Source organism: Callospermophilus lateralis, chromosome 15 (genome assembly GCF_048772815.1).
Source record: "Callospermophilus lateralis isolate mCalLat2 chromosome 15, mCalLat2.hap1, whole genome shotgun sequence".
NCBI lineage: Eukaryota > Metazoa > Chordata > Mammalia > Rodentia > Sciuridae > Callospermophilus > Callospermophilus lateralis.
In genome coordinates, this window is record NC_135319.1 from 63,067,199 (window position 1) to 63,086,887 (window position 19,689).

Genomic DNA, 19,689 nt, shown 5'->3' on the forward strand with positions numbered 1-19,689 from the left:
GCCATGGTTTCCTATCTGGGACCCCATGTCCTCCAGGACTGGGTCAAACCATGTTCATCAGGGACAGGAGCCTTGAGCTTGAGCAAGTCACCCCACTGGGTTTGTTGCCTGCATATAAAGGTGCTGCAGGAAGTATACACATGGACTCATCTGGGTTTGAGGAGATTCAAGACAATCCTCATTTTTGATGACTTAAGGTATCAAGGATCTGTCCACATAAGGACCAGGAGGATTTAGTCCTGGCCAAAGGAGTGTTTCCTGTGGTCTATCCAAATCACTGTGGTGCTTGGCATCCATAGGCATCCAATCAAGCAGTCCACTAATGTAAAGTAAGCACTGTAACACGACTATCATGTGATCTAACTCCCCTTTACTCTATAGGGTGCATTTTCATTTTCAAAACAATCCTTTCAGGTTCTAACTGGGACCATGCCACGTTTATAAACAGATTGGAATCTTCCTTTTCAGCAAATGGAAGGAAGAGACACATGTCAGGGTCAAAGCCACCGAGGCCAGCAGGCACCTTCCCTCCGGCTACGCAAGTTTATGCAATTCTGAAAGAGCACCATGACACTGGCTATCAAAGCTGAAATGCATCCATGCAGGAAATTTAACAGATTGTCCATTTCGCCTTGAGAATTTCCATTACTTTGCAATCATGAATTTAGGACACAGTATAAATTTATATTTGAAAATTACTGGATTTGGTTTGTTTCTAACCTTAACAACAAGATAGGAACATAATCCAGAGAGGACACTATACAAACTGTTGACTCCAAATATCATTATTGGTAACTGAAGACATTTGGGTGTGTGAATATATACAAAGTTTTGGTTTGAAAACATTTCTGTATGACCTTTTCAAATCAAATCCAAAAAAGAACATAAACAAACTTTAAACTTTGCCATTGAATAAAAGGTCGCTAAAAAGTGTCTACTCAGCATACTACCATGTGGTCTAGAACACAGCACTTTGTAATATAGCTACCTGTGCAGAGGTCTGGTCTACCCACTGGGCTGCAGGAGGGCAGGGTTGTTTTACTCACCCTTGTACTTAGCATAGCACTTTAGACACAGCACTGATTCAAAAGCACTGTTTCCTAAATTGACTTAAATGGTATGGCAGTTGGTCCTGGTCTGGCCCATGAACGGGAGGTAACGTACTAGTCCTGTGGGTCTGTTTACCTGTTCCACTCTTAACATGTCAATGATCTGGTCAAATAACGGTGTTCTCAGCAAATCCCGGTGGATTAACAAAGTCTCCAAAGCATTACAGGCGGCTGGATATTCACATTTAGAGTCTCTGACTGCAAGAGGAGTAAAGAATTACTTCTAATTAACGTGATCCACAACTATCGCACCCTCACCACACATGAGACCCCATCCGGCTCACCCAGTCTTGAGACCTTATCCACACTGGCCTCTGAATCCACATACAGGTGGCAGATCCCTTCACTGTGTCCCATCACTGGTATCCCCTTGGCAGCTTTCTGAATGTCTCTGACGAGCTGGGAAGAGCCACGTGGAATGATCAGATCTATCAATTTGTCTAGGCGGCAAAGATCTTCAACTTCTTCTCTGGTATTCACCTGAAGGTAAGATAAAGACAGACATCGTCTAGCCACACAAAATATTAGAATAGCAGCCCCCCACCCCCGGATTTTAAAAAATATTTCTTAGTTGTAGTTGGACACAATACCTTTATTTTATTTATTTTTATGTGGTGCTGAGGGTTGAACTCAGGGCTTTGCACGTGCTAGGTGAGCTCTCTACCGCTAAGCCACAATCCCAGCCTAGCAGCTTCCCTTTCTATACATAAATGTCTGCATACCCTGAGAACCAAACCAGGTGCTGGGAAAACTTACTCTGAAAAGAAGCTTAAATATCTGATCATGGAAACTGAAATACTGTCCAGCAAAAACTACAAACCTGGAGCTACATTCTCTGTTACAAAGCACACAGCACACAATCTCTGCCTTACAGAGCTCAGAGTCTCATAGGGAAAGCAGGACTAGGCCACAACAGCCATAATACAGAGTGGATAATTTTTTAGATGCCAGAGGAGGTTCTATGCTATCTGTGGAAGTTCAAGGTGGTACAGAGGGTGTCAGGCTAGGAGGGTCATTAAAGGAAGTGGCTGCTCTGAGGAAATGCTGTGTCTTGCTGGGGAGCCACAGGTCTCTGGGACTTCTGCAGATAACCTTTCTGCTGGCATGCTGACTGGACTCATTATAAAGAGCTTGTGTCAAGACACTGAGATTAATGGGCATTTTGCTTTCTCTTCTTGATTTTTAACCCCATCCAACTGATCACGTTACAACAAAAACATAAATGTATATGTGCCAGAATACTCCCAGCAACTTTATTCTGCATAGCCCCCAACTGGAAAGCACCCAGATATTCATCAACAGAAGAAAGGACGCACTGTAGTATGTGCACGTAAATGGAATACACAGCTATGAGGAGGGGAAACTGCTGCTTAGTGCAATGATGTGGATGAAAGTCAAGGAGATAATGATGAACAAAAGACACAGAACATAAAAGAGCATTTTAGATGACTCCATTTTTATGAAGTTCAAGAATAGATAAAAGTAATTAAATGTGACAGAAGTTAAAAAAAAAAAAGTGGTTACCTTGTGCTGAGAGTGAGGCACAGTAATTGGGAATCTCAGAAGACAGCCTTCTGAGATGTTGGGGAGTGTGCTACATCTGGAGGCCATGTATGTGTACATGTATGGATCAAGTCACAGAGTTGTTCATAACAGGATCTATATATTACTGCGTGTATGTTACACATCAACAGGAAAAGAGGGAGGGAATCAATCTACATCAGGATGTGCTGGAGTTGGGAACTGTGTTCTTTCCACCTATCTATTTGCCGTAAGACAAACCCAGATTCTCATTCTTGAGCACGCAATGCAGCAGGTCTGCAGACATTCTCCCAGTGGCCAACAGAACCCAGGGATATTGGAACAAGGGGGTCTTGATGGATAGAGGGAGGGATCTGGAGGTGGTCTCAGTCCAAATTTTTTTTTCATATATATATATATTTTTAGTGATAAATAGACACAATACCTTTATGTATTTATTTATTTTTATGTGGTGCTAAGGATCAAACCCAGTGCCTCACACATGCTAGGCAAGTACTCTATACCACCGAGCCACAACCCAATCCCCAAATTTACTCTTTCATAGACTGGGTGCTCTGTGTCAATTCCTTTACTTCTGAGTCTGCTTTTTTCCAATCTAGAAAACAGGCCTAATAATGAATGGTAATTTCCTTATAGGGTTGTGGTGAGGATTAAAAGAGATAATAGATGAAAAGTACCTTACACACAGTAGGTACTCAATGAATTATAGCAATTACTGTCAAACTTCATTTGATATCCGAGGAGAGGGAGACAATGGTTGGTTAAAATGATGATGATAGTGATAATAGCATGATCTCATTCTTACATGCTGCATGACAGTTTATGCCATATGTATCTCATCTGACTTACACTACAGCAATGAGAAGAACCTGGGCCTCACACTCTAGGACTGGTATTCTCCATGAGCCAAACAAAGAGAGCTAATTGACATTCTTGGAAACCAGGAGTGCCAGGACAAAATATGATGGGAGTGGCCTTCCCAAGCCACTGGCAGTCTACCTGGTCCATCCAGCCACTGTAATGGCCAAATGTCTGCAAGCTCATAGCACCTGCTGCCACTCTGATCAAGCCTCCTATAGAAGTGTCTTGCCCCCAGGGGGCCCAAGCTTTGCTTCAAACTCCCACCAATCTTATACGCCCCACCTGGATCATTTCCAGGGACCTACCAGCTGTACGGCCTCTTTGACTCCATGGATTGAGAGGGCCTCCTGCGTCAGGAGGTGGAGAATCCGGTTGCTGTGTGCAGCCTCCTTCCCTCCTTTGAGTAATAAGCCATTACCACTTGCAATAGCCAAGGCTGCCACCTGCAGACCAAAGGGGAGAGCAGGGGATCAAAGGGAAAAAAAACAAGAGTGATAGTAATGTTAACATATTTTGGAGCACTTCATTTCAGAGCTATGCTCTCATTTTCACATCTGAGCCAATTAAATACCTGTTTTATGTCACTTTATACCTAAGTCCAGAGAGCCCGGTGACTCTCCAAGTTCGTGTAATTTATAAAAGGCAGGGCTAGGAGCCATCCTGAGATGGTGACTTCAGAGTCAAATCACCTGGATCTTAGGAACCAAATGATAAGGCTTCCCCAGCACCAACAGCAATGCACCCTGAGTTCAGAGGCTACTCAGCCCGCCTCCCAACTCTGGCTACTGTGAAGAACTGTGTGCTCAGCTGGCTCTGCAGGGAAGTGCTTGCTCCACTTGACTCAAGCTGAGGTTGGGCAGCACCTCAGCTCTGGAATTGTTCTGAGAGTTCTAAATGGCTCAAGCTAGGAACCTCAGAGAAGTCTAGAGCTCCTGCCAACCTCAGACAGCAACAGCAGAGACTGCTGAGCACATACAGTTTGGGGTCTGGGTAGGAAGGTAGGGCATCCAGGAGGAGGGTAGCTTCTTTATTAAAGCAGAGTTGATGACACCGACCTGATCATCCTAAGCCTGAAGCTTAATATTCTGAATTCTCATGGAATGAATGAAAATCTTCCAGCTTTTGTAGGGAAAGCAGGAAGGCACTTTACTAAAAAACTTGTCTGACAATGTTAATTTCCAGATTAGGGGTTCTTTTTTTTAATATTTATTTTTTAGTTATAGGTGAACACAATATCTTCTCTTTATTTTTATGTGATGCTGAGGATCAAACCCAGTGCTCACGCATGGTAGGCCAGAGCTCTACCTCTGAGCCACAACCCCAGCCCCAGATTAGGGGTTCATAAACCATTTTTATTTGCTTATGTTGCTCATAGGTCCTTAATAAAGTTATATAAACTTTCTCTAGATAAATGCACTGACATGAGGCATTCTGCATATAATTTTTAGGATTCATCGAGTTTGTGTTACCATACAGGTTAAGATCCCAGGTGGGGAGCCTCAGCTGAGAGGAAAGCTTACTTTTTATAAGAAACTAGCTGTGTAGAAGAGAAGAAGCAGAGACACTTGGTGAACACAGTTCACAAAGACTTGGGACCCATTTCCAATATCACAGGTGAGTTATGAGGTCTCCACTGAGCTTTTTGGAAAGATAGCGATGTGAACAGAGGGGTGGTATCTTCCATGACTTGGAGGACTCTGATGAGCGAATTAGATACCAGTTTGAGGTCATGTCAGGGAGTACCCTCCACAGAGTATCTGGATCCCCCTGGTCCCTAATATTTTATACATATAGGTATTGGTTTTTTTGTCTTAAATTAGAATTTTCCTTGGAGACTTTGGGGGTAGGGTGAAAAAAGAGCTGGTATCATACTGCTGACCATCCAGTGGGGAAACATTTCAGATTTCTGGGAGAATTAAAATCAAGTGAGGCTGCTCTCTAATGCCACCTTGTGTTTCCCAGCATGGCCACTTTCTGAACTTTCCTTAAAGACTTATATTTCAGTTTCCATTAACTACTGGAAGTTCTTTTTCTAGGAGGTATACCCACAGGAAGACATGTGTGTCACTGATGACGAGGGCCTTCAGATGGGCAAGGCCAGCTATTAGAAGAATAGATCATAGCAGGCTAGCAGGAGCCTTCGGTCAGAGAACAAAGTGCCCCATGAGCTAACATCTTTGGAAATTCCTCTCGCATTGTTATACAGTGGGTTGCTCTGGGCTCCAGTAACAGCTGTACTGTTACAAGTGCCACAGGAATATGAGCTTTTATAAGGTCTGGTTTCCTCAACTGTAAAATGAACCTATGAATACCTACTTTGGGGTTACCAGAATAATCAAGGACATAAATCTTGGACATCTCAAAAGTTATCTTTTTGGGTGGGGACCCCCCCCCACCTTCCACACACACACAAATTACCTTTGGGATACTTGTCTCCAGTACTTAAAACACGTGCTTCCTCCAACCCCCACCCCTATTGGCAAGGCCTTTGTCACACACCTGGGGTAGACAGTCGGGGCGAGATTCAAAGATCACCAGTAGAACACCAATTGGGACTGTCACTTGCTCTAGCTCCAGGTTTTTGGCAATTCGGGTCCTGCGTAAAACACGTCCCACACTGTCCTGCGAGGAAGCTGCGATCTGCCGTAGTCCGATGGCCAGGCTGTTCAGTTTAGACGTGGAGAGGCTTAGACGCTTTAGCAGAGGGGCTGCAAGTCTCCCTGAAAAGGTGTCAGGGATATGCGATGAAGTAGCAGATCTGCAGGCTGCAGCTACCAACTGACATTTCTTGAGTTTTACTGAACATGTGAAATTGATCATGTCTGTTCTTGTGCAATGTCATATGTGTGGCATGCAGTTAATATGGCTTCTCCAGGGGGCAGTGTGGCAGTACATATCATCATGTAAAGGTGCATGCATCCATATTCTTTGTGCCAGCAATCCTAGTTTCAGAAATTTGTCATTTGTGTGAGCAAGCCTACGTGTGATAAGGATATGTACAATATCCTTTTATAATAGGAAGAAAGTGCATTCTACCTAAAAATGCAAACAACAGGCTACAATGCAGTTACCATAAATAATAAACATGTGCTAACTGACATGAAAAGTTATCTAGGGTACAGTTTGTGAAAAAGGCAAACTGTAACAGCATGTATGATACACTCCTTTTTGTTTTGTTGGTACAAGGGATTGAACAAATGCATCCCCAGCTGAAACACTCCTATTTATCAAACAGTGCATCTCTACGTGTGCACAGAGAGATGCCCAGAAGGCAGCAAGAACTGTGATGATCCCTATTTTATCTTTCTGTATTTTAGTTTTCTATAATGAGTGAATTATTTTTATAACCAGAAACAATGAAGATATTTTCTTCTAAAATAAAGTTAAAATTATGGTAGGTTCATACACAGAATTTTCTTTAAATACAATAGTATATATAGTGTGACTCATTCTCTCTCACTCACATATACACACGTTTATATGCTTGGGAAAACCATTTGGAATCACATATAACAAATTAATTACTGTGGTTAATGTTTGTTTATGAAAAATTTTCCTTTCTCTTTAATAGTCACACACACCAAGGTGAAAATAATAAAATATTTCTACTTTGGAGAGGAGGAACCAACCTTAAGAAAAAAATTAAACCATTCTACAAATCAATTATACTGTGAATAGCAATCAATCAATTTTCTTTACTTTCTTTTACTTTTTTACATGTGATTAAAAACAAGTTTTAATTACAGTACACGTTAAACATTACATTCTAGGTTTTTTGCTTCACAATGCCAGTATGTTTTCCATGTTGTAAAAATTATCATTTTAGTCAATACCAAATATTCCATTGAGTTGACACAGTTTAATGCACTGAATGAAGCCTACGCTATTAGACACTTGGGGTATTTCCAGTTTTTCAGTGTAATAAATAATCCTTCTCTAAGAATCTTTACATACAGAGCTGTTCTCTCCTCTAGAAATATTTTCTTAGGATCAATTCCATAAATTAGGATTACTGAGTCAAAGGGGATTACCATGCTCATGTATACTCAGGACTCTGTTCTTTTTTAAAAAATTTATTGGGGGTGCTGGGGATTAAACCTAGGGATACTCTACCACTGAGCTACTATCTGCTACTTCCTAGTCCTTTTGTAGTCTCTATTTTGTGACAGGGTCTTGCTACATTGCCCAGGCTGGAAATGATCCTTGTCTCTCAGCCTCCCTAGTTGCTAGGATTGCAGGTGTGTACCTGTGTGTGTTTCCAGAGATATTATTGGGGTCAGAAGCCCAAGACCACCAAGAAGCTGTGTGTTCCTAAGCAACAGCTTTAACCTTTGTGGGTCTTAACTATTTTACTAGTTAAAGTTAAAAGATTTGGGCATTATCAAAGATTTCTTCCATTTCTTAAAATCAATTCTGTGACTTTCCAATAATATGAACATTTGAAAAACTACAAGTAATCTCTAGAAGAAATTCTGAAACAATGCTTTGAAAGTGTTGTAAAGAAAGGACAGGGAGGCTGAGAAGCCCTGCAAAGTTTCTTTGATGGGAACACCATTCATCTGGATGTTTAGGTGAAGATTCATTTATTCAAGAGAAAAGGAAATTTAAGACCCCATAAAGTCAACTCCCATTATTTTAAAGCAGAAAAGATCAGAAGAAAAAGGAGAGGAAGAGCAAGGATCTCCCAGGCTCTACATATTTAGCTGTCTGTGACACGAGCACAGCCATCTTGCTTGCTCAGGGCCATTCTGGATGGCACCTGGTGCCAACTCTGTGAACTTCACACTGGTTAATGAACTAAGAGACAACCCATCGCTCATCAGAGTCTGAACCAACTATTTCTATGACTCTCTTATTTGCACAGTCCATCTGTGTTGGAATCCCAGGTCCGTTAGTGGCCATATGGCTTTGAGAAAGTGTCAGCTTCTTTGAGCTTTGATTCCTTCTCTATAAAATGGAGATGACAAAGAGCAGCTCCTTCAGACATACTATGTTGTGAAGAATAAAGGCAATTCTGTTGGTCAAACCCTTAGCACAGCACCTGCTAATATACAAAGGCCTCAATAACCGCTGGTAGGTATTAGCTGAACATCTAAAGCACAGGGTTTCTCATTCTCCTTATCCGGGCCTGAAATCGCCATAAAAGCCACAGCTCATGTGATCTATGGAAAACAGGAAAAGTCTTTTTGGGGACTGAAATACATGGGGAAGAGGGAGAAATACTAAGAGTAGTTTGAAAAAAAAACCTAACCAGTACTAGCCATACAACCTCCATAAAATGATGCACAATATGTAATTGCTTCTATAACAATTTTACTTTTAGGCACACCTAAGAGTTACTGGTAAAACAAAGAACAGCAATAAGGAGAATGAATACCTGCCTCCCGCTCCCCTCACGCATGTCTCCTTACCCTCTGCCTCCTCCAGGTCTTTTTTGTTGGCCAACAGGATCTCATCCCGCTGGTCTGTCAACAGATCTGCCAGATGATGGATAATTTCTGCTCTCTAGAAGAAAGGCAAATGTAAGAAACCCAATAGATATGTTAATCCAAGAAGAACATACACCAGTTTTTAAATCTACTCTTCTAGGAATGTCTGTCTTGTCCTAAAGCCAGGGTCAGCACTGGCTGAAATCCTCCTTCCCACCACCCATTTCCCAACACTGCTCCCCTCATTTTTCCAACCTTCCCTCACTCTCCTTTACCTTTTTTTTTTTTTTTTTGGAGTGTGTGGTACTGGGAATTGAACCCAGGGCCTTGTGCATGCAAGGCAAGCACTCTACCAACTGAACTATATCCCCAGCCCTTACTTCCCCTTTACTTCCCTGCTTTTACCACTACTCATGACTAAATTAGTGAGTCATGGCCCAGTGTTGGAGGAGGTTGCAGGATGAATTATACAATTTATCCATGAGAAAGGGGCAGGAACTCTGATGATACATCTTTTTTTTTCTTTATTTATTTTTTTTAATGTGGTGCTAAAGATGGAATCCAGTGCCTCCCATGTGCTAGGCAAGTGCTCTACCACTGAGCCGTAACCCCAGTCCTGATGATACATCTTTACAGATTTAATTTCACTAGATAGTTTACTTCCTAGGTAATTTTTCATATCTGGCTTTTTTCTTTTCTTTTTTGGTACTAGGATTGAACAGAGGCATTTAACCAAGCCCCTGCCCCTTTTTGTTTATTTTCAGACAGGGTCTTGCTAAGTTGCTTAGGGCCTCACTGAGTTGCTGGAGCTAGTCTGGAACATGTGATCCTCTTGCCTCAGCCTCCTGACCCACTGGGATTATAGGCGTGCACCACCATGCTGGCTTTTCTTTCTTGTCAGTTATTTGATGTAATAAGTTGAAGGGGAAAAACTCCAGTCCTAGGTGCTTGAAGAGACTCCTATCTTTGCCTACCAGACTGGGAAATGTGGCAAATGTGGTGATCACTGAGAGTTGAGAGAAGTAGTTTGAGAGAGAAGCTAGGCTCCTCCTTTGCTTTCTGTTTTGTACTTGTAATTATTTTAAATTCTCCTTTCTCAGGTCAACATGTTTCCCAGAAGAAACTTACATATATCACTCTCAAAACCATCCTCAATAATATAGTCCTAGGGAGCCGGCCCTGGGCTTGTCTCTGACTGCCTTGCCATGTCCAGCCTCAGTGTGCTACTGAGATGCATTCAGGCCTGATTCATTGTAGATGGCAGGGCACCAACTATGGAGCAGGCTCAAGCTTCCATCTCCTAGGTAAGGTTGGTGATTGGCAATGGGTATGGAGAACTTTCCTACATTTTCCTGCCTATTATGTGACCATCCCCATGTCATCATTTTCATGCTTTCAATCAAAACATCATAATGATGTAAAGCTACCCTAGGCCTCAGCCAACAAAACACAAAAGAGAAAATAAATTTAAAGAAAAAAAGGCAGAGTGAATCTGAATCAGATTCCAATTTGGAAAACTGCATGGACAGGGAGGTCAGCAAGCTTGACTGTTGTGCAAAGAGTACAGCAAGACTCACTCTGAAAAACTAACAAAACCATCAGCTGAGGATACTACCTGCTCAGGTTCTAGCGTGGCCAACGTCCTTCCTCCAGATCGAGCCATTTCGCCCTGCTGCTCAACAGTCGGGCCTGTAAGAACACGTGCAAACATCAGATTGTGGTCAGCTTGGTTCTTACTTTCCCAGCTCAGGCTCATCACATGCAGAAGGAAAGCCTGGTGTCCTGGTGTGCTTGCTTCACATGTGGGATCACCACGACCAATAAAAGGGCAAAGGAATATGCCAAAGTAACTCTGGATAGACACAGGAACTTGCCTATATTTCTGGGGTAGCAACATGCTTTAGGTATTCTAGAGTTCCTTCCAATTCCATTTTGGCTTTTTATTTTCTCAGGTGTTTGTATTTGTAAGTGCAGATTATAAGGTAATTCTACCCAATGTGAACACTGGAGAGCACATGCCATTCTTATGCTTGTTACTACCTGACATCCACTGCATTCATGTTTCTTGAAAAAATGGAAGTGTATATTCTTTAACGTAGTGATTTTTGAGAGAACAGGAAGCCAACTAGGCAGGATGCACAGAATTTTACCAAAAAAAACCAGGAAAACCCAATTTTGCAAAAAGTGTTTAAAACAGCAGCAGATTTCATAATATTAGCACACCGATTATATGATTTTGTGATCTGTAGTCCTAGAGTGATAGACTACACTTCAGTCCCATCTCAGCTGGGGTGTCACTAGCTACAATCTACCAGCTTCGGGACCTTATAAAGAACTACTTACCTGCAGGCTTTACTTCTGAAAAAAAAGTGCCAACTTTCTTTCCTTCCACGATGTCTGTGATGACATGTCCAGACACCTTTGGGTGGGTTCCATTGGCAATAACAACAGAAGTGCCACCTTGCAAAGCCCAGAGGGCTGCTTTCACCTAATGGGACAGGTTAGATCCAAAGATAAGATTCAGAACTACCACATTCATTTTAAGCTTATAAAAATATATCAAACACAATTTGACACTGAGCAACTTAAGTAAACGCAGAAATGTTTTCAATAGCTCAGAACCTCTGGAAACACATGCTACCCATGTTCTCTCCCCAGCCCAGTCCTGGCACATGTTGTCTGAAGAAGTAGTAACCTATTCTTTGTTTTAAGCACATTCTGTCTTTGTGACTCTCTGGTAGTGGACTGGTAATTTCTGGGTTTTAACTTCTTATGCCTCAGCTTAGCAACAGCTCAGTGCACAGCCAGCAATTTGACCAGAGTTAGTTTTTGCAAACAGATTCTTGTCCTTATCTCTGTCATTGCTACATATGATGCTGTGCCTTTATGGCATAACTTCTTAGAACAGTTAATGGGAGAGAAAAATTTTGAAAAATAACATTAAAAAATATTTGAGATGATAATAGTAGAAGATTTATGAATTGGGACAATTATATGGGCCTTGCCTTCAAGGAGTTTACAATATGAACACACTGTTTATATAATCTTTTGTTTTATTATTTTTTAGTTATAGGTGAACACAATATCTTTTTTATTTTATGTGGTGCTAAGGATTGAACCCAGTGCCTCATGCATGCTAGGCATGTGCTCTACCTCTGAGCCACAACCCCAGCCCAATGTTTATATAATCTTAATAAAAAAAGATGCATATAGACATGATTAAACATAGGTATACAACACTCATTATCTATTTATCCATATTCAGATAAATGAAAAAAAAATTTTTTTGTAGTACTGGGTAATGAACCCAAGGGCACTCTTTCACTGAGTCACGTCCTCAGCCCTTTTTAAGAAATTTTTTTATTTTGAGGCAGGGTCTTGCTAAGCTGTTGATGTTGGCTTCAAACTTGTGCTCCTCCTGCCTCAGCTTCCTAAGTTGCTGGGATATAAGTGTGAGCCACAGCTCCCAGCAATAAATGCGTATTTATGTGTATGTGTCTGGTATCTGAACCATTAACCTTCAAATAATTTTAAAATTATAAAGAAAAAATACTGTTTTGGCTTTACAATTGCTGTTGACAGCTGGGCATGATGGTGCACACCTGCTATAATCCCAGAGGCTTGGGAGGCAGAGGCAGGAGGATCATGAGTTCAAAGCCAGTCTTATCAAAAAGCAAGGCGCCAAAAACCTCAGTGAGACCCTGTCTCTAAATAAAATACAGAATAGGGCTGGGAATGTAGCTTAGTGGTGGAGTGTCCCTGGGTTCCATCCCTGGTACCCAAAACAAAAAAACAATTGCTATACAGAGTGTTAAGGCCCGATTCTTACCTTGGCTTCCATGCCGCCCATCCCTACTCTAGACTTGGTTCCAAATGTCACAGACTGCTGGTCTCCAGGATAAAATATATCAATGAGCTTTGCATCATCTGACCCTGGGGGGCTGTCAAAGAGGCCTAAAAAGTGGACAAGAGTCAATAATACTACTTTGATGGAAGTGTGTGTCCCCCAGCACCAGCTATTAGTCTGGAAAACTACTGTGCTTTCTTGTACCCTTGGCACACAATTTATTGGCCCTGCTCAGACTCCACTAGGAAGTGTCTTCACCTCTGCCATCACTATTTTTATCATGCTATACCTCAAGGACGCAACTGAAAAAGAAGAGAGGCTCCTTCAGAAACAGTGTGGCAGCTATATACTATTTAACATGACTGTTTCCAAGCAGGAAGAAATGTGAAACAGGAACTCATTAACTCTGATCGTACCCTCTGAAATAGGCACTAATTATCCTCCCCATTTATGATGAGTAGTTTCTGAGGTTGGATTGAGTCAGCAAGCGAGCTCATGACTCTCAGCATTCACTCTGGATTTATCACCATAAAACATATGTCCCCATATGTAGTTGAGTAAGGTGACATAAACTAGTTATGTGAAAGGTTACACACATACAATACAGGTTAAAAACTCCCACAATTTGAAAAAGAGTACTAGCCTTGGAAGGAAAAAAAAAGGTGGGGAGAAAACAAAGTCAACTCAGAACCAGGGGGACATGGGTAGGAAGGCAGTGCCCATGGCTGAGGGCAAAAGAGACTTCAGGTGGTGACATTTGGACTCTAAATCACTGCTTTTTCTGTGTCATGGTATACCTCTCCCCTTGTTTATCCCAGATCTTTAATACAACCCTGTTATATATACAACCTTTCTGGGGGAGTGAGGAAATCAGTGTCCAGCATAGAACAAAGCAGTGTAAAGCAAGAGCAGCAAATACACGAAAAGGAAAAGTAAGCCTGCACAGCCTGCTAGCTCAGCTGCCATCCAACAGCTCTTAGGATCCCAAGCTGGGTTCTTCCAAAAACTACAGTGTTATGAGATAACAGGCTAGGACCGAGAGGCTGGCTGTTAAGTTTCATGTAACAGTATGGGAAAGACTGGACAGTTCTAAGACAAATGAACCAGGCACGGAGGAGCTCCTACGGTTCTGGAATTGTGCCCACTCCTTTCTCTCCCTTGCAGCAGCCTCTTGACCTCACCAACAGCATATTTAAAATTCTGACATTATTTTAAGAATCAACATTTGATGGACAATTAACAGTAACTCTGGAGGTGTTTGAAGCTGCATCAGAACAGTTTACTACAGTCGAGTTCAAACTGGTTCATAATGACCTCATAAACTCTCATCCTTTACCTTTGCAGGTAGTAAAGGAGAGAAGGGTGAATGATTTTCCAACAGTATAGACTTACACTGGAAACCGACCTTAGCCAAACACTTGCAATATGGCTTGGGTATACTATTTAACTGATTCGAACTTAATTTTTTATTTTATTTTTTTTAGCTACACATGACAGTAGAATGTATTTTGGCATATTATAAACACATGAAGCATAACTTATTCTAATTAGGATCCTATTCTTGTGGTTTGTACATCATGTGGCGTTACCCAGGTTGTACATTCAAATACAAGGCTAGGAAAGTTATGTCTGATATTAATTCATAATCGTTAAGGCGTGGATGTCCCCCAAAGCTCATGTGTTGAAGGCTTGGACCCTAATGCAGCATTGTGAAGAGGTGGGGCCTCTGGGAAATGACAGGCTCATGAGAATTCTGACCTCATGAATGGATGAGTCCACTTATGAACTGATAACTTAATGAGCTATTAGAAGATGGCAAAAATGTTAGGAGGTGGGCCTAGTTATAGAAAGTTGGTAACTGCATGCACTTGAAAGGTATCTCTCATCTCTGGCCCCTTCTTTCCTCACTCTGGTTCCTCATCAGAATGAAGTGAATAGCTTTGTTCCACCAATGTTCCCCACCATGTTGTTCTCCCTTGCCACAGGCCTAAAAGCAATAGAGGCAATCAAACATGGACTGAATTCTCTGAGACTATGAACCAAAATAAATCTTTCCTTCTTTAAGTTGATTTTCTCTGGAATTTTGTCACAGTGATGGAAAGTGAATTAACATGATATTACAACATGAATGAACCTTGAAAACATTATGCTCAGTGAAAGAAGCCACTCACAAAGGACACACAGTGTATGATTCCATTTATATAGAGTGTTAATAACAGATAAATTCGGAGACAGAAAGTAGACTGGAGTTTGTCTAGGGCTTGAGAGTGGAAGGAAGTGGTGGGGAGGTGGGGTTGACTGCAGATGGGTGTGAGGTTTCTTGTCGGGGTGATGAATATATTCTACAATTGATTGTGGTGATGACTGCACAACTATGTGAATATAATGAAGGTGTTAAACTGCAAAATTTAAACAGGTGAATTGTTTGGTATGTGAATTACATTTCTATAAAGCTGTTGTAAAAAAGGGAAACTGAAAGCACCTGGAAATAGTATTTCAGCATTCAAACTGTATCTCCCAAACTTGCCCACCCTCTTTTGAGTCATAAAATCCCTTTGTTAGACCATATGGCTCAGAAAATAATGGCCCATAGTAAAAATAAAAAGATCAGAAGGACTCCAACAAGGAGGAAAACTCATTGCTCCCACATGCAGATAAAAGACAATGGCATCGCTGTGTACCTTCTACATCTGAAAGAACAATCAACAGGTCAGTTTTCATTTCCACAGCCAGGCGGGCGGCCAGGCTATCATTATCTTTAACACTAATAACCTAGAATGCAAGGAGGAAAGTCATGAGTGAGTAAGCCATGCAGTCCAAAAAGAAATTCACAAAAGCATCCAGCAAGGCTCTAGCAGGCAAAACCAATGACCCCAAATACACAGGTGACAGCTCTTGCAGGCCCCTTTGTCTGCAAAACACAATACCTACTGGTGACCCCTTTTCCACACATGCAGACTTCTAGCCACAGAATACAGAAGCCATGCTCACAGTACCATCTAAGTCTCTACAGCACCTCACCCTGGCTTTTGCAGCTATTGCTCTGCGATGCCAGCTTCTCTCCCACTTCTGCCATCTTGCTCAAGCCAAACTGGTAGTGTTAGTCCATGCAGCATAGCATGCATTAGTGTCTTCAGCATGCTCAACCCTTAGGAATACTCTACCCACATTTACCCCCTGGAGATCACTGTTGGGTTCAGCTGGGGGGACAACAGCATCATTTGTGTTGACAATGGGGACGATGTTCATCCGGAGGAGCTCATGAAGGGTCCCATTGAGGTTCCGGCGTTTCTGCTCATCATGGAAATCCAAGTTGGTCACTAAAATCTAAGGATTAAACAGATTAAAGGGATTAAGTACATTTTTAAAAAATGCAGCAGGGAAGAGCATGATGAACTTCCCAGGAATGGCATTTAAAAAGATACTAAGAGTTGGGGACACCATACAGATTAGAATGAAACACACACCTCACCTCAGGGTGCGCAGTCGATATTTTAGAGAGCGAAAGAAGTTACAATCACCTGAAAGATTTAAGGATGCTACCAAATCTCATCCATTTACAAAATTAGGAACATTTATGAATCTACGAGGATATAGGATGGGTAATGATTTTCCATTAAATTTTGAAATATCTCTGTGTCCTAGCATCTTATTTAGGGCCTGGCCACAGCAGTCATTTACCTAATTGGTGAATGAGTAAATGAATCGTTTACCCAGCTCTGAAAAATATATTAGACCAAATAGAACAGGATACGTTGCTCTAAGTGAGAACATTACAGGAGTTAAGAAAGTCTGTGTTTGAGTATGTGGGATTAGTTTGAGAGGTTTATGGAAATGAGTCTTCAGTTACAAGATGACAGAAGAGGGGTTGGGGTTGTGGCTCAGTGGTAGAGCGCCTGCCTGGCACATGTGAGGCACTGGGTTAGATCCTCAGCACCACATAAAAGTAAATAATAAGATAAAAATATTGTGTCCATCTACAACTAAAAAAATATTTTAAAAAATGATGACAGAGAAGCGAGACACAACTTAGTGCAGGGAATAGGGTCAGTGCAGGGGACAGGGTCGGCGTAAGGCACTCACAGGTTGAGTGGAAAGCTGGAATCAAGGGTATCAGGGAATGTTTATCAGGAGAGAAAGGTGAATGAGGAAGACAGCAAGAATCCAAATAGTAGCAAATCCTGAGGCTCAAGAATAAATGTTTTAATACAATCCCTCTAATATTTAAGGGAGAGGGCCCTTGCTACATAGGGCAGGATGAAGTAGGAAAGGTTGAAGGCAGACAGCAAGGAGGGAACAGAAATGGTCAGATGGCCCCAGGGCCTGGCATGATAACTGAGAAGAATTCAACAAAGCAGCAGCTCAATGACAAGTAAAGTGTAGGCGATAAGGAAGTTCATAACTCACTTGAATCAAATGTATGAAAGATGAAACAAAATAAAATTTAAAAAAAAAAGAATGAGTGGTATGTGACTAAGGGAAACAATTTACTCATTTACTTGACAAAAATTTGCTAAGCACCTCTGAAATGCCAGGCCTTGCACTAGTGACGAAGCTAGGTACACACACCTGTAACCCAAGCAACTCAGGAGGATGAGGCAGGAGGACCGAAAGTCTGAGGCCAGCCTCAGCAAGTTAGTGAGAAATAAAAAAAGGCTAGGGATGAAGCTTAGTATGGAGCAACTGCCTAGTGTGTGTGAGGCCCGGGAGTCAACCCTCTCACCACTGGGGATAGTGGGGGTGGGGTGGGGTGAGATTGCTTGGAGGATAGAATGCAGCAGTATTTATAAGGAAAGATCATAAATTCCTTTTCAGAAAAGTTTAGTTATGTAGGAAACAGAACTGGGTCAAAGCTGAACATATACATTCTAGACATTTTGGTGAAAAATCAACAACAAAAAATAAACATGTGTGAGAGGAGGTCTAAGGGTCCAGGGAAAATACCTATCAAACAGTTTCACAGACAGGGGCTAGGGATCTGACTGCAAAGGTAGAAGAAGGCCCAACAGGAACAATCTGTGCTTTTCAACCAGGGCAATCATTGAGGTGTACCCTGGTTTTATTTCTACAAAGAAAAAATAAGTCATTGCAATCGCACTTGCTTAAGCCTTAACCTGGGAAATAACTTGCTGCATATTTTCAAAGCCACTAATAATGGTCTTTAATATAGGATTAATAAAGAAAATAAGAAACCACAGGATAAGGTGCAAAGGGCAACAATTGCTAAGACTGTGTGGTGGAGGGGTGGGCAAAGCATGAGTGAGGCGGCCCAGGAACTAGTGCTTAGAAACTGAAGGGAGTAGAGTTCCACCTCAATATTAATGCCATAACTGATACTCAGTGACTTTCAAGGCTGTCATTTTAAACAAAGCAAGACAAAAACAAATTCTTTCATCAATTTTGGGAAAAAAGAAAATAGCTCAAAGTATAGCTCCTGGACCTATTTCCTCTCCTACTTGGGGAGCTGTGCAGGAGGACCATTTGAGCACATAAATTTGAAACCAGCCAGACAAAATAGCAAGACCCCTTTTCAAAGAAACAAAAGCCAGAAAACTAAAACTGTCATTAGACTGGGGAGAACATGGCCACAACCTTCTGTTTCAAGTCACTTACTCAAGGACACACTGGCGTAACATCAGAACATGGACGACAACTATGAAAATGATGGAGAATCAGAAAAAGCAATAGGAAATAAAGAAGCAAAACAAAACAATGCATATATAATAATACCAACTGTATAAAATAACATTCCTATAAATGGATCATAGGCGCATAGGAGTTTTAAAATAATTTGGGGATTAAGATTCCCCCCCCATTGTATTGTGAAGAAACTACTGCTAAATGTTTCTCTTTAGTGTGTAGCTGTAAAGTTGATTAAAGGTAAAACTGAAAAAAAATCAGGTAATTTAGGTAAAATTTTCTGAAATAATGTAGAAAAAAGTAGTAGTATTATTACTATTTAAATATTATTAATAAATAACTAAACATCCCATGAGGACTAGAACCATGTCTGATTTGTTCATAACAGTATTCCCAATGCATATTAGAGTGCTTGGTGTACCATAGGTGCTCAATATTTGATGTACAAATGACAAACCAATGATCAGCATTTATTTACCTTCAATGCCTAACAGCTATCTATTATAAAAGGCAACCAGTCTTATTTTTCTCTCACATGTGGAAGATAGAGAGAAAAATGAAAAAGGGACCTTATGAAAAGAGAAGGGAGGACAATAGGGTATAGGACAGTCAGGCGGAGGGAGAAGAGGAGGATTGTGGGAATAAAATTGGTCCAATTATATTACATGCCAGTACAAATATGTCACAAATGAATCCCGCTATTAAGTACAATTATTATGCATCAATAAAGAATCAAGAAAAAAGCCAAGTAGTCACAAAGAGAATCCATCTGAAGTAAAAGAGGCCAATGTAGGTATCCCAACTTTCCTGTGTTCGGAAATATTTGCATTTGTAGTAGCTCTAGATAATAAGAAAACTAACACTTATTGAGAATGTATTATGTTCCAGGCACTAAATACTTTTATATATGTTTTTCAATGATTCCTTCCAAACACCCTCAAGTATATACTGATGTTACCCTCATTTTTCAGAAAAGGAAATTAAGGCACAGACATAAAGACTTTGTCTAGAAGTGCCAAGCAGCAGGTGGGAGCAAGTGAAGCTCACACTACCATGACAACTGGCTTCAGAGCCCTGCTCATAAGCCCCTTGCTTTGTAAGAATTACCCTCACAGTCCCACACCCCTGGGGAAGCCCAGCCTCTTACCTGGGCAGCACAGATGCTGTATTGGGTAAACATGGCCTCATACAAGGCCATCAGCCCACTCTGACCCGCAGCTGCACAGGCTCGTGCCTCTAAGACTGGAATTGCCTGTAACAT

The 19,689-nt window shown here is 41.3% G+C and overlaps 1 protein-coding gene across 1 annotated transcript in view; it reads right to left on the reverse strand.

Moving 5' to 3' along the window:
* Positions 1–19,689, reverse strand: part of Aldh18a1 (aldehyde dehydrogenase 18 family member A1) — a 40,915-nt gene that overhangs the window by 5,662 nt on the left and 15,564 nt on the right. The window contains exons 5-15 of the mRNA XM_076834199.2: positions 19,576–19,680; positions 15,963–16,115; positions 15,470–15,560; positions 12,771–12,895; positions 11,285–11,429; positions 10,557–10,630; positions 8,924–9,017; positions 6,012–6,232; positions 3,818–3,955; positions 1,394–1,589; positions 1,186–1,307 (exon numbers count right to left, since the gene is read on the reverse strand). Coding sequence (XP_076690314.1) covers positions 1,186–1,307; positions 1,394–1,589; positions 3,818–3,955; positions 6,012–6,232; positions 8,924–9,017; positions 10,557–10,630; positions 11,285–11,429; positions 12,771–12,895; positions 15,470–15,560; positions 15,963–16,115; positions 19,576–19,680 — 1,464 coding nt within the window. The remainder of the gene's footprint in view (positions 1–1,185; positions 1,308–1,393; positions 1,590–3,817; positions 3,956–6,011; positions 6,233–8,923; positions 9,018–10,556; positions 10,631–11,284; positions 11,430–12,770; positions 12,896–15,469; positions 15,561–15,962; positions 16,116–19,575; positions 19,681–19,689) is intronic.